Source organism: Buteo buteo, chromosome 11, assembly GCF_964188355.1.
Source record: "Buteo buteo chromosome 11, bButBut1.hap1.1, whole genome shotgun sequence".
Lineage (NCBI taxonomy): Eukaryota > Metazoa > Chordata > Aves > Accipitriformes > Accipitridae > Buteo > Buteo buteo.
The window spans coordinates 30,533,054-30,548,193 of record NC_134181.1 but is presented as its reverse complement, the minus strand read 5'-3'; the positions used below and the strand labels follow the sequence as shown (position 1 = coordinate 30,548,193).

Below are 15,140 nucleotides of genomic sequence, written 5' to 3'. Positions count from 1 at the left end.
GCACGTGGGGCGGGCGGCCGTTGGGTCGAAGGCGGGAGCGGCGCGCGCGGGGCTGTGAGGGCGGCGGGAGCTGGAGGTGGGCCGCCGTCCCCTCCGGCTGCGGGGTCCGCTGCTCCCGCCGCCCCGGGCTGTCCCAGCGGCTGCTCTGCCCTTCAGGTAAGAGCACTCGACCCCCGACACACCATCACGGACCTGTTGAAGCAGAAATGGCGTTAGGACGTCTCAGCTCAGGCTGCGCTTGGTGACTTCCTCTGTGTTACTCTGCTCAGAGACACCTGGCAGGCCAGCCCGGCTCAGAAGAGAACAGCCTTCAGCTGTGTGTCAGGTCATCAGCGGAACTGTTAGCTGGGATCGCACTGATGGACTGCCACAGGTTCTGCTCCCCACCTTCCTGGTTTAATTCATCTTTGTTTTTCAAGAGTATATGATGCTGCTTAGCTTTTGGCTAGTTCTGCACTAGTGACAATCCCTAGCTTCTCCAGCAAAGGTTTTCTGTATAGTTCCACATGAAAGGCCTTGATCAATTAAATCTATTCTTTTTATTTACAGCAGCAATTCCTGTCCTCTGAGGCTCAGTTTACTCAGCACAGTTTACTTCCAGTGAGGCAGCGCTGTATTGCAGGCACATCTTTCAGCTAACTCCATGTTTTAAGCATTTGTTGAAAAGTGTTGCACACTTGAGAGTGCCAAATAATAGGCCTGTAGATAATGTGGTGTTGATGCCCCCACCCCATGAAGTGTACCTCAGAGGGAAGCCTTGTGCTGATTTGAAATGTCTTTTCCCAAGACTTTAAAAAAACCCCCACATTACAAGTAATTTCTCTATCTCTGCCTTCACACCTTTAATGAGGCAGAGTTAGACAAGGCAGGACTTGTTTACTTGAGATGCTGGTCATGTTTGAATTGTGTCGCATCCCTCCCATCCCTCTGCTGTGCTCGGCAGACTACTGTGCTCTTGAGATGGCGCATGGGGTGGGAATCTCAGGAGAACTGCTGGGAGGCTTTTAAATACTTTGGGGAACAGGGGTGAATGTCTAAAAGACACAAAGAATCTGCAAGATTGCCACAAAGATGGATAAAGTGCATGTGTGTAGATACTTTTTTTTAATACTTATTCTTTTTACATATGAAAATAAGATTGTGATTAGGCAGTAATGAAATAAAACGCTTGCAGAATTGGCGCAGGAGGAAGGGACCGCAATCCTGTGTGCTGAGCAGACGTGCAGGACGAGCTGCATGGTGGAGCCTGTTGCCTCTGGCCAGCCCGTGGCTGCAGGAGCAGAAGAGGAGCTCTCATTTAAGCACCAAGAAGTATGTCGTCCAGCCGGCGAGCAGCAGTGCCCCAACCAGCACGGTGTAACTGAACAGCACGAAGGCCAGCAGCTCCTTCAGAACCTTGAGGAAATGGACGGCGAAGGAGTCCGGCATGGTTCTCCCCGGCGCAGTGGCAGGTAGGGTCTTTGGGACTGCTGCCGTGCTCCTCCCCGGTCTGTAAGCAAAGGGACAGAGTGAGTCTTTCCGAGCAAGGAGGCTGCAGAGCCGATGGGGTGGCTCTGCCGTTGGGAGAAATGGCTGGGTTCAGGAGGGTTAAAGGCCACCCGTCCTTCTAAGAAGGTTAGCGTCAGGTTGGACTTGTGTGTGCTTGTTCAGAGTCCTGTACAGGGTTGCCGAGCTGCCCAGTGTTGAAAAAGAGTTTGGGATCTGATCAAAGTCTCCACATTAGGACTGGTAACTAAGCAAATTAAAATATAGACACACAGGCAGCGGATGCTGCCATGTTGGTAAGGGCCAGAGGCTGTTACAGAGTCCAGCTGCCTCCTGGTATCTTTCCCCCTGTGTCAGTGGCTGTGCATCCAGGAAGCTTCACGTTCAGAGCGGTTGCTGATGGTGCATTACCAACAGTGTGTTCTGATCAAAGTGGTCAATTCCTCCAAGGAAGCCACCATTAATATTTAATGATATAATTGCATCTAATGTAGATACTGGCACAAACTGAGCCTTTTGTTTAAGAATGATGAAAACTGGGGCTTAAATACAAGTTTGCACAGGCAAATATTTATATCTCATGTTAAAAATAACCTTTAAATGGGAGACACGGGATAAGATGCTTTAGAATTCATCATCTAGCTGTATTTTAAAGTCATACTTACACATCACTTTAGAAATGATTGCTCATTTGTTAGTTTAATATAAAATCTGAACTCTTTCACAAAAGTTGTTGGCTCCTTAGACTTAAAGCTGTGAAGACCCATCTAAAAAATTATCTCCAATTTACATGTTCTTGTTAATTTTGATCATAACTGTGCCTGATCAAAAATATCCACACTCTTGGTCAAGCACATAAAAGGAATATAAAACCAGACTTAAGATAAAGCTAACCTAAAAGGATTATTTATCTTCTAAACAGTCTAAAGCCAGCCAAAGTAAACTGAATTTCCATCCTGCCACTTAGAATATTTTTTTAAAGTGCTCTTGTGATAAAGAGTTCACTTTTTGGTCTTATTAAAGAGTTCAGTCATTTAATACTAAGCTCAGGCACAAGTATACATTATAGGAGCTATTGCATTTTAAAACCAGCCACAGTTTTCCAGTTGTTCAAAGCGTTGAAGTTTTCTATCTATCTATAGGCTTTACATGATTTCTGATTATCTAAAAAGATGTTGATAAAGAAATAAACTGCTTACCCAGGTAGAAGATGGGCTCTACTTCGTAAAGTTCCTGTATCTCTCTAGTTTTGTTCTGCAGCTGTCCCTTGAATTTCTGGCTTCTAAATGGTTTGTGCTGTAGTTTGATCCCCTTCTGATCTGCTCCTCCGGGAGCCAGGAGTAATGAGGTTGTGTTTGCAGCCTACAGAAGGACTAATGCACTAGGTGTGGTCAGGACCAGTTATTATATGACATAGCGCCTTTGCGCTCTGTGCAGCATGGCAGTACAGAGCATGCCAAATAGCTCCTCTTCACTAGCATGCTTTTGTCAACAGTATTTTGTGAGTTTAAGCACCATGGCTTACTGTTACCATGTCAAAACCTGCATTTATTTAAATGTGAGGGTTTTTTGCTCTAACAAAGCATTGTGCTATCTTACACTTTTGATTCTGCAGTTAGTTGGAAGGCTGTTGTGCCTCTTGCTCCATTCTCTGAGCCCCCTGTGCTTCTGTGGGCCACTCGGGGAGGAGGATGCTCACATATGGCTGGGGATCGTCCCAGAGCAGCAGCACATTACAGGGTGGAACTGTGTGGGCTGAGTTGGGCTTTTTTTATCAAAAGAGAGCGAGTGCTGAAGACAGCCTAATACTTGCTGCACTGTCACTAGTTCACTGCTCACTAGCTTCACCCTTGCACACCTAAGAAGTCATCCCTACCTTTTAGAGAGCGAGCGCTACAACTGTTTTGCAACACGGGGGGACGAGGGAGGTAAGCTGTATGTTTATTTTTAGCAAAACTGCTTTCTGATAAGGTTACGTGAAAAGTGAAAGTCTTTTGGGGTGGAGGTTGGGTAATGTTTTCTTTTTTTGCTTGTAAACCAGACAAATACAGACAGCAGAGAGAAGGAAGAGTACGTACTGCAAATCAAATCTCTTACCTACAAAGATATTATGATGTAGAAAATGGCCCCTTAATTTAATTAGGCTCTCTTGTTATCAAATTATTACCCGCATGGTCAGCAAGGCCTTAGACAGAAGCAGAACATAATCAAGCAGCTCAGGAAGCCTGTTAAGTAGTAATTGCTCCTCCAGAGAATCGATCAACGTCAAGATGGCTTTTATTTTTTGCTGTTGTTGTTGAATAGTTCCAGGAAGAGACTTTGTCTAGTTTGAGTGTCCACACAGCTCTAGCTTGGTGGTGGTGCAGGCTACAGTCTGCAGAAAAATATCCAGCAGTGTTGTTGATTAAAATTTGAGTTTACCAAGTGTCCAGCATAAACTGTTTTCCAAGTAAGTTTTGCCTCTAGTGTTACTAATAAACACATCTGCTGGGCCAAGTGAAAGGTAAGCAAGCTGTTGAATTGGTGCTTTGTGTGTTTTCCTTTATGCACTTGTGGTGTAGCTTTTACATGTCATGAGCTCAGGTCACAAACTAGCCCAATCAGTGCTATTAATTTCCTTGCAATTAGTTCAATTTTTAAGATTTAAAAAAAAACCACCAAAAACTGGAAATTGTGATAGTACAAAGACCCTCAAGGCCAAGGCAAGGACACTCTGTAAGGATTGCACTGAATCACATTGTTTCTTGTTTTTTTTCTGCATAGTAATGTCTAGTTTTTGATCCAAAGCTACTTCGATTTTCTTTTTAAATACTGTGAAATTACCTACTTTTTACAGTGGAACTGTGGAACTAATGCAGAGCAAGGCAATTGACATTTGCTCCTTGAATTGTCAAAGTTGCAGCATGTTTTGTTTCTGTAAGACAAGTCTGCAAGTTGCCTACCCACCTGAAGTAAAAAGTTTCAAATGATTAAAAATATGTTTTTCTTTAAAAGTCAAGAAATCCATAGGTATTTCTGATGCAGTATGTTAAGTGGTAGAACAGAATGTAATTAATGCAGAAGCTTAAAGAAAAAACATCCAGATGTTAGAAAAGTAGTTTCAACTTAAGTAACTCAGTTATCCTAGGGCAGGAGGAGAAGAATACAGCTACCACAGTGCAGGGTTTTATTTTATTTATTTTTGTATTCCAGAGAGAGAGAGTGAGCAAACACTTTCAAAAAAAGATCAAATACATTTTTATTTTACTCTAATAAGCCAGCTGGAGTTAAACGGACACAGGGGCTCTGTGAAGGAGCTGATTTGGCAGAACTCATTCTTACAAAACAAAAGAATAGATTTAAACCCACAGTCATAACTGTAACAATTTGGAAAAATGAAGGCCTTTTGGTGGGGGGACATATTATGCATTATGCAGGATAACTAAGAGCGTGATTTAAGGTGTGGGCTGGCTTTTTTTTTAGTCATTTTTAAGAGTGAAGTGCAGTGTGAAACAGAATCCCCAGTGGTTGGTGTTGAAGCATTTGAGTATAGTGACAGTGACCAGGGAAAGGGCTGAGGCGCAGCAGCACAGGCTTTGGCAGCGGGCAGCTGCACGGGTATAAGCAAAGACCCCCTGGTCTGCCTTCCCAGCCTCTAGCAATTAGCAAGGCTGAGTCTTCTGGAGCCAGAAGCTGCCTCTTGTACACGCTGGCTCAATACCACCAAGGGCCCAGCCACCAGGACCATGGAAAATTCCATCTTAAAATGTTGAGCTCTACAACAGCTCGTGGCAGCAAGTACCACAATTTATAAACTGAACAGAGGGGGAGAAAAAAGTGTCTGTTTTAAACCCGGTGTTTACTGGGTCACTGACGTACTTATTTTTGGCCTGAGTCCCATGCAGGGAATGTTTGTGTGTCTTGAAACATAAGCTCTTGACACTGATGTCATTCATACTCTGGAGTTGCCTTCCAGAGTCAGGTGGGTGTACCCAGCACAAACAAGGCACCTCACACTGATCCCTTCAGAGGGCAACTGAAGTAAAAGGCTCAAGCAGCTCCCTCGTAACTTGGGTGTGGTTGGTTGTATTCGTAGTCAGTGCTGTTGACATGCATGTGGATAGTTCAAGGTTTAGCTGTTGCTGCAGGAAACCCAATGAATGCCTTGGCCAAAGCATGCAGGACAGTGGACTTGAGCATGTCCTACAGGCAACTAACCATAACATCTTGTTACAGTACAGCACAGGCTAAGCAGGTCCTGCAGGTGCATTATTCTGGATGCTGAGAGCCATGAAGTTTCTAAACCTATGCAGTAAAAAAGTTACTGTTTCCCCTTTACAGCAGTTCTTTTTCCATTGTACAATCAGCTTCCAAGGATGTGAGAAAACTTAGCTATTGTGGCCTGGCCCTTCCTGCTGCCTGTTGACGGGAATGTGCTGAAGCTGGCGGAACCACAAGTTTCTTGGCTTCATCAGAAGGATGAGCAGGAAACTGAACCCTAGGTACAGCTGAGTACACATCTCTGACAGAAACAGACCCAGTGCATCGATGGAATAGATCAGGCACCAGAGAGAGAAAGACAGGCTGGGAATATTGGTATGAAATCAGGAACAGAAAACATCCTGCCTCCTCAGCACCTTAGGAAGGTAGAAAGAAGTAATCGCATCTCCCACTAAAATTAAACTGAAGGAACAAAAAGAAGCAATTTGCCAAATAGAAGGATCAGGGCAAATCCCTGCTCCCCCAATGCTTGTTTGCCAATTCAGACCACGAGCAGGAATCTCTCTTTCTCCCATTGTTTGTTTCATTGTTAGTGCCTTTTAGCACTGCTTGTCTACTAGGAACTTCCACAAACAGTAGGAACACAAGTGCAGAGGGGTGAGGGTAACCACATCATGAGCTGGTCTCAGGAAAACTGTTGTGTTTCTCTGACGTTCAAGCATCCATGCCAGAAGACCAGAAGCTGACGTGCCTGCATCACACAGGGCCTCTCACTTTTACTGTCTCTCGCCACAGACTCTAGAAAGGGGCAGGCTCCAGTTTTTCCATCAAGGATTTGATCCAGCTTGTTCCATTGATCAGTTTTGTAGTGGCAATGATGTACTCTGTGCCTCCATCTTCCATTTGGGACAGAAATCTCAGTGCAGCAATTTCTGCATATGTTACACCTCCCAGGAAGAACACCAGAGTGACTCGGTTCTCACCGTGTTGACCTGTGTATTCAGAGAAATTTACAGGTTGTCTTAAGTTTGTTTTGTTTTTTTTACATCTCCTATCCATCAGTCAAACTCAAGATGACCTGAAACTAAAATAAAGATAGCAGCTGAATTAGAGGAGAAACCTATTGGGTGGAATACTAGACTGGGGCCCAGAAATGCAGACTCTACTTACTCCCAGCTCTGGAGTCTCTTTACAGGATGTGCTTCTGCCTGCCCAGGTTTAATACTAGGAGACTGATGCTGACCTTCTTTGTAAAGTAATGTTACTTATTAAAATCCCAATGGAAGGTTAGGGTTTATCTTAGTATTCTGATGAGAAGTTAAACGAATGTACAGCTCTCAGTACACACGGTACTGTGCATTAATAGCAGGCTGAATATATAACTGGACATTTTAAAGAGGCCAGAAAGCTATCTGTCAAAAATCAGTTAGGTAGATGTAATACTGCAGTGGGACAGGGAGATGAGATAGATGCCTGGACTCTGCCAGCCCTGATTTCAGTTTGCCTTATTCCAGCCTAAGAGAAATGCACCCCCCTTTAAAAAATGGGAAAACAAATCAAAACTTACGCTTTTTCTGAAGGCCAGTAGGTAACTGCTGCCTCTCCTCAAAATGGGGACCCGGCAGCATCTTTAAAACCTCCTCTATGCTCCGCCACCCTGGCCGAGCCAGTAGCTGTGCCAGCCGTACACTCAGCGGAGCATAGCCACTGTACACATAGGAGATATCATTGGGGTTCTGCAGGAGAGAGCACAGTGTGAGCAGCAGGTGCGTGCTACTTCTTGGTGCAAAACAGCACCATAGAAATAAGTAAAGAAAAAGAAAAAGATGCAGGTGTTCCTACTGCACGTCATTCTGTATTGTTAGATGTAATGTTTACTGCTGAGGTGCCTGTTTACCTGTTCATTAACATCATCCATCCATAAGCGCAGGGTTTTCCTGATCGTTGGGTAGTTATTCCTACCACTTGTCTGAGGTTTCAGGAGTCCAGCCTTTTCTAAGTTGTTTAAGGTCAATATATGTTCATAGCCGTAAGTCTGCAATATGAAGAATTCACCTTTAATGCCATGTCAATAATCCATGACCAGAGTGTTAAAAAAAAAAAAAAAAGACAAAAGGCAAAGATGTTAGTTTAAAAAAGTTTTTTGGTTAAGATCTCTCTAGAGTGTATCCCAGTTACAGTGTTTAAACCATAATAGTAAAAAGTGCAATGATATAAATCTCTCTGTGTCTACATGTTGGAAAACACATATAAGCACTTCCTGAGTCACTGCCATCAGCCCAAAGAGAAGCCTCAGCCCTCCACCTGTACACACTGGAAGTCAACACTACCCATGTATAAGATGCGTCTGTCTAGAATGCAAGTGTTGTAGAGCTGAGGCCTTGATGTGGATTTTCTCAGAAATTTATCAATCCAAAAGTTACAGCCCAACCTGGAGAATCTCTCTTTTGTAATGGTCCAGAACCTTCTGCTTCAGTCCACTATTGCATACAGATTGCAAGCAAACGAGACGCAAGATCTTGATTAATGGATGTTTTTGAGCTATGCAGTCTTCAATATAATTGTTAACCTATTAAAAAAAATACATAAGCCATTATCTAAAGACCTGTTAAAGTATCTAGAAAACCTGGAAACAAAGATCTAGTTTTGTCTAATATCTCCAAAACAGCAAAAAAGTGGGTGCAGCTGCTCTCCAGGCAGCTCAAGACCATCTGTAAAACAGTGATCCAGCAGTGGTTCCACCTAGTGTCTTTCTAAAGCATGTCAATTCCACAGTCAATAGCTAGACTTTGATGCACTGAAAATATTCTGATTAATGGTCTTCAATCTTTCACTGATCCCTCACAGCACATAATGCCCCTGTACAAGTCAAAGCACCCCAGCTGTATATATCTGCATTACAGGCAATGGTAGGTGATGGGAGCTCACCAAAGCACACAGTACAGCACTGTCTCCAAGTACATTCAGCGATGCATGTCACTTGGAAAAAACTGCACATGTGCAAGGAGACACACGTGAGAGCTCACAACCTTGACACTGGAAGGAGACAGACATCATCTAAACCAGATGTTTCCTCTCTCAAAAAACCCAAATGGAAAAAACCCCAGAGAAATACTTTGGGTTTTTTTCCAAGACAGGAGTCACTAATTGTCTTACCTTGTCTGTGTCTATTCCAGACATAAACTCTTGTTCCACTGTTAAATTATCAAAGAAATCTTCAGATGCTTTGGGAAAAGAATGAAAATCAATACAATAGCAAGTGACAACTTATTTTCTACATTTAACATTTCAGCAGAGATGCACCGGATGGAGCAAAACCAATTTTTGCCAAGCTGAATGATGTCCATCAAGTTGTCTTGCATCTTGCTATATTTAAATTAGTCAGACTATTAACAAATACTCACTGGTGATGTCTTTGATGAGTTCTGCAATGGAGGTGTGGTTTGCTAGGGAACTTCTTGCTGCCTGCATGTGTGGCAACTGTGAGACAAACTGCTTAATCTCTCCAACGGTTTTTGCGTGGTGTCTTTCCTAAAGAATTCCATTGCTTAGGTTAGGTCTTGTTCAGATTAATAACACCAACTAGATGAGTTTATCACGAAAAAGGTTTTTACTGCACTCACTGCAACAGCAGATACTGTTAGAGATACGCAACCTTTTAGACAAAAGACTTTACATGCTTATACTAAAGTCACAGCATTACCTGTAACAGCACTCTGATCATTAGAAGAGGCAGGACATGATACAACAGGATCACTAGACTGGTTTTCTCCATTATACCAGTGTTGCCAATCACTTTTCTTCACCTTTGTCTGACTTCAGCCATCACTATTTACTCCTCAGTTTCTCTACCAGCAAAACTACCTTTTTCATGCAAAGATGAATTACTTTGCTAGCTGCCAGTAAACATGGAGCTCTAGGTAAATGCAGTCAGAGATGGGGGACATTCCCCCCTCAAAGCAGTAGAGAAAGGTGCTGAGGAACTGGGTTGGCAGGGTCTGTGTCCCTCGTGAGCGGAAGCCTGCCATTCACTGTACCTGGCTGTAACAGTGGCCCAGGTTTTGAGCAAGGATCTTATGAAGCACAATGCAGACTTCGGCTCTCAGAGCAGTCCAGAGGTCTGTATTTCATTTGGGCTACTTGCCTCTTGCTGCAACTTGGAATAAAAATAATAATAATTTGACTCATATATGAAGGATTTAAATGGGCAAGTGCAGGCAGGAGAGCGATAATAATAAAGCCTGCAATTTAAGAAGTCCTCTGCTGCCAATATGCTACTGTTTCATTATCACCTATTACCTCTGACAATTTCTTAAATTTCTTTTTTTTTTAACAACCAGTATGAATAATCCATGTTTAGCACCTTCAGCACTAATATTGCAGTAATAGTCATTTACTAGGAGATGAGGCTGAGCACACAGTATTTCAGTTAAGTTACTGCTACCTCCTCTTAAATGTGGCAGAAATGAAGAGGCAAAGAAAAAAATCAAGGAAATATAATCAAACAGCGTAACAAGTTCTCTCGAGAATTACCATGAAGTCTGAAAGCAGAGATATCAGATCTCAAGTTTTTTATGAATCATCAACAGGATGTTTTCAAACAAAACCACAAACACACCCCACAGCACTCTCCAGCTTTTTCTAAGGTGACACGTGAGCATGAATTTACAGGTCAAATCTCCTGTAAGACAACTGTCTTTTTCACATTCCTATTGTTTTTTATGCCAACCATAATACTCTATGAATGTACATTCAAGAGTTTTATTTCTTAAAACTTTTCTCAATGAATACAAAGGGAAAAGAACCTTTCAGTTAACAGGCAACAACACCAACCAAGTGGAATTGATCAGTATGCTAAAATTAACCTTTGGCCTCTTGCAGAGGGAAGCAGCACCTGACTGTTCTGCAGACTGAAGAAAGCTGTTCCTATGATGGAAACTATGGGCTCACACAGCAGAAATGTGGTTTAGGCTAGCTCTGAGACAAGCTTTTAACAGTGAGGATAGGAAAAGCCCCAGAACAGAGGTGTGGGGAGAAGAGACGAGAGGATCTGCGTTACTACAGGATTCTTAAGAGGAGATTTGACCAACACCTACTCAGAACAAAGTGGAGCTGATCTCATCCCAGGGCAGGGGAACAGACTGGAGGGGCTTCTGAAGACTACCTATTTTTTCTCTGGCTGGGGTATTACTCCATGGCAACAGCTCGAACTGCCAGTCACAGCCCTGGCCCTGCTGAACGCAGACTGAGACCTATCTGATGACAAGAATGCCCGAGGGATGCACAGTCGGATGCAGGCCTCACCTCAAAGGCTGCTGAGATGATCTTGGCTTTCTTGCTCAGCACTGACCCCACAGCATTGAAGTTCTTGTCTCGGATTTCAGCATACAGCTCTTCAGCAGAGTTCAGCTGGAGCTTCTTGGGTTCTGTGGGGAGATCTTTTCCACCTTCACCCTGCTTCTTCGGGGCAAACTTCTCAGGAGGCAGTTTCACATAAGCTACCAAATGCAGAGAAATAACCCTAATAAGCAGTGGAACTTCACTACCAGAAGTTAAGACAAGCAAGCTGTGGAAACATGTCCCCTGAACTGGAAACAGTTCTGAGCAGCAAAGCTAATATAAACGCCCAGACGACTCAGTGCATATGTGTTAATTAAGGAGGCTCTCCCTGTACTCACCCAGAGACCTATACAAACATACACGATCAAAACCCAAGTGCTAGCTACCCCACTTTCAAAAAAGTTTGGAGGCAGCCTTCCAGCCAGCCTTCAGTACAGCAGGAGGGATTAAAACCCATAAATGCCTCTCTGGAGCGTTCCTTACTACTGCCTGAAGAGCAGGAGAGCGCTCTGAATAGCCTTTCACAAACCATTCCTGTCCCCTCAGTGTGGCACATGAGCCAGCCAGGCTGGAGGGTGAAGGCATACACTAACATTTCTACTCCCACACTACATGTTCTGTGTCACTGCGTCTGCACCCAGCCAACATCCAAAATATGCCCGTTCAATAACCATGCACTGTACTCAGCTCCCCTTCCTAGGCAAAAAGAGAGTGAGAGCTGATCTCGGTGGGCTCTAACTTGGGACTGAACCACCCCCACACTAAAATCAGGTGAGCTGCTCCCACATCACAGTTATTTAGTGAAGCAGAAACCCACCTGACACACCGCAACCTGCGCCAGCATGCCGGAGACCTCCCCCTTACCCAGCAGTACTCACTGTTCTGAATTCCGTAGATTTCATCTATCAGCCCTTCATACGTCAACTGTGTAGCTAATGGCGTCAGCAGATCCACATTGCGGTCCAGCAACAAGAGGGTATCAAAGACGGGAAATATCGAGTTCTGGCTTCCAGGGAACTCGCGCTTCATCCTGATCATCATATTAGCCACGTGCTGAAAATACATCATGTTGGTCTTATTATGGCGCAGGCCACAACAGATGGCTTGGACTCCTAGGCCCTACAAACACATGCTCATGCAAGTATGGGGCACAGCCCTGTGTAAAGGAAGAGAATGGCAAGAAGTACAAACTGGGTGACGGATGGGGGCAGGGCAAGACCAAAAAAAAGAAAAAAAAAAGTCCTTGTCTGCTGCTTTCCACAGCTTAGCAAGACAGTGACTGTGGCTGAAACACGGGGTTCATCTCAAGCCACTCCCTCATACAAAAGGTACCAAATAAACCACAGATTGATCAGAGAGAAGAAAAAAGGGCAAGTGAGTTATAGGGAGAGATGAAAAAGCTAAGGCACGAACAGTAGGTTACACATTTCCCACTTCATTTAGCGCTTCTGATACCGACAGAACGGCTAAGTGTTAAAACTCTACAGATAAAAGAACTGCTGAAAACATGAAGGCAGTGCACCTTTGAGCAAAAAGCATACAAAATTAGATAAATCATCCTGACAGGAAGACTTATGGAATAGCAAAGATTGTTCTTTTGGCCGTAGATGAAAAAGACCTGATGTCCATGATCCTGAAATTCCAATATGATAAGAAGGGTCTGTGGCTGGATTCAAAAAAACCCACGGGTGCATTTAACCAAACACTCCTTAAGGCAGTTCCAAAGAACAAGATGCATTTTTTCAGCAGCAACATTTGCCTTACCCGGGCACACTCGCCCTTCCCAAAAATCTGCGGGATGGTTCCATAGAGAGCCTGCAGCGTCATCAGCCCCTTTGCCGCATGGTACAGACTTGTCTGGTCGCTCTCCAGGTAACACTCCTAAACAACAAGAAAGGTTCCCAATGGAAGGTGTCGGTCCGAGACAGCTGCTTCCACAGCAGAATGGGGTCCATGTGAACAGTTCAGAGGTGACACAGGCTGGGGAAAAACTATGGTTGTTGGCAAATGTGGACCTTATCTCTGCTGTTACTACATCAAATCAGTTGATCAAACCAGACACTGTAATATTTCTGAACCCCACATGCTACTCCCAGTTTGATGGAGAGGAGGAAGAGCCAGAAAGTGATTGCAAATAGCCTCTCCCTCTAATGAGGCCAATGTGAGCACACACCACCTCATCCTGACTGCTGACAAGCAGCTGCAAGCCCTGATGTGTCCTCTGGGCTACATTTAACAAGGCAGAGGTGGCCAAAGAAACTCTCAAACCTTTCTGTCCCCAGACGCAGCATTCTGAGAAAACAGGATACATGGCTGGTAGGTGACAGCTGTCAATTCTCAGTGCAGCTTAGCATACAGTATTAACCACTGTGTGTGGCTCTATGTATTGACACAAACTGCGCTGGCTCTTTGTAACAACTAAGTATTTTAAGCCTCATGAATGAATTTGTGAAAATAACGCCAGCAGTTAAAGCTGGAGGAAATGGGGTGCAGCCTAGTGTACTGATTGTTCCTTCAGAGTTTAGTCAGAAAACACACAGAGAAGTTCAGGCTCAGTTCGGCTCTCGGGATCAAGCCACATGTGCTCTGCAAGGCCCTTCCCTGCTCTGCGGGTGACCGACAAACCCTCCAAGAGCGAGCAAGCCCCTGTACCAAACCCCAGCAGCCAACGTAAAAACACACGGCGTCTTTCCTCGAAGTCGAGAGGAGCGCTTACCTTGAACGCGCTCTCTGACTCCATGGAGAGCAGGTCTCCGTCAAAGGGTATCAAGTCCAGGCTGTACTGCTCTCGGTGGATGAAGGACCCCAGCACGCCCTGCTCCTTCAGCCACTGCTCGCAGAGCAGGCTGCGGCGCGGCACAAAGAGGATGTGGAAGTCCCTCTGGGGAGAGCGGCCTCTGTCTTCCCTGGAAGAGTCACAGGCAGGAGCACAGCAAACGGTAACTCAGCTGCGCAGGCAACCAGCACAGACCGCGGGCTGGGGGCACTGAATTCAAAGGAAATAGGAATGCTGCATTTGGTTGTTATTACCACCTTCTGTTCCCGGCTTTGCACTTCAGAATATTTTTTTTATCCAGCCGTAGGCATCTGCTGCCACAGGTCTGAAACCAGGGCACGGTGACTTGGTTTTCCTGTGGTTCTCAAAGGGAGGGTCAACCAAAGCATAACTCATTCCAGCTAATTAGAAGGAATGTACATCCTCTTAACAAGGAACGCACCCTCTGCATTGCCTGCCAAAGTGAACGCCCGCGTCGCTGCCTTCCCAGGGTGTCTCGCACCCCGACCCGAGCCCCCAGAGCGCCTGCACGGCGGTTCTGGTGTCCGCAGGCTATTGCCCGTTTTGGGGAACCGCACGGCACTTCCAGGCCAAACCTGTCCCCTCCTTCAGCCGGCGCCCAAGAAGAGAACCACGGGGGGGACCCCTCGCAGCTGCCACCGCCCTCCCCCGCCGCCAGCACCGGCTCTACCTGAGCACGTTGTCCGTAATGATGTCCATCAGCTCTAGCTTGGGCCTGACGAAGAAGATGATGTTCTTGACGTCAGCCTGAGGCAGGCGGCCCGGCTTGAGCGTGAACATCTTTTCCACCTCATGCTCCTAGGCGGAGGCAAGGGCGTTAGCCAACTGCGGGGACAAGGCCCGGCAGCTGAGGGGCCCCCGCCGCCCCACCGCCGCCGCCGCGCTTACCTTCAGCAGCGAGTACTGCGCGATCAGCCCGAAGGGCCCAGTCAGGTATTCGTCCCAGACGATCGCCTGCGGGACGGGACGGAGGCGTCAGGCCCGGACGCCCCGCCGGGCGGGCGGTCGAGCTGACCTTCCCCTCCCCCGCCCCCCGCTCACCTTGGAGCCCGCGCACTTGTCGAGGAACTCGCGGAGCTCCCGGCGCCCCGCCTCGCGCAACGCCGTCAGGTTGACGCGCCCCGAGCTGAGGTGAGCCGCCATCGCCCTGCCGCCGCCGCCCCTCCTCACGTGACGCCGGCGGTCAGCTGGCGCCCGCCACGTGACGGCCGGGGCGGGGCCAGGCAGCCCGGCGGTACGGCGCCCCCTGGCGGGCGCCCCGCCAGCCGCGCCGGCACCAAAGCCCCGCTCTTTGGCACCAAACTCTCCGTCTGCCACC

The 15,140-nt window shown here is 46.1% G+C and overlaps 2 protein-coding genes across 3 annotated transcripts; both read right to left on the bottom strand.

Moving 5' to 3' along the window:
- Window positions 1-1,124: 1,124 nt before the first annotated feature.
- Window positions 1,125-1,428, bottom strand: LOC142037180 (uncharacterized). The gene has a single exon (XM_075041290.1). The coding sequence runs from the start codon at window positions 1,426-1,428 to the stop codon at window positions 1,294-1,296; it is 135 nt and encodes a 44-aa protein (XP_074897391.1). The 3' UTR covers window positions 1,125-1,293.
- A 3,211-nt stretch (window positions 1,429-4,639) lies between these two features.
- On the bottom strand, window positions 4,640-15,011 carry VPS33A (VPS33A core subunit of CORVET and HOPS complexes). Of its 2 annotated transcripts, XM_075041289.1 has the most exons (13): window positions 14,864-15,011; window positions 14,711-14,776; window positions 14,493-14,620; window positions 13,742-13,931; window positions 12,790-12,906; window positions 11,904-12,078; window positions 10,990-11,183; window positions 9,090-9,216; window positions 8,842-8,909; window positions 8,117-8,254; window positions 7,583-7,720; window positions 7,253-7,421; window positions 4,640-6,677 (listed from the first exon to the last, which is right to left on the bottom strand). In XM_075041289.1, the coding sequence occupies exons 1-13, from the start codon at window positions 14,963-14,965 to the stop codon at window positions 6,484-6,486; spliced, it is 1,806 nt and encodes a 601-aa protein (XP_074897390.1). In that variant the 5' UTR covers window positions 14,966-15,011; the 3' UTR covers window positions 4,640-6,483. The 2 variants fall into 2 exon arrangements, 1 of the variants encoding a protein (XP_074897390.1); XR_012652296.1 differs by lacking the exon at window positions 4,640-6,677 and having other exon boundaries at window positions 7,263-7,421; window positions 7,583-7,740.
- Between the last annotated feature and the right edge of the window lie 129 nt (window positions 15,012-15,140).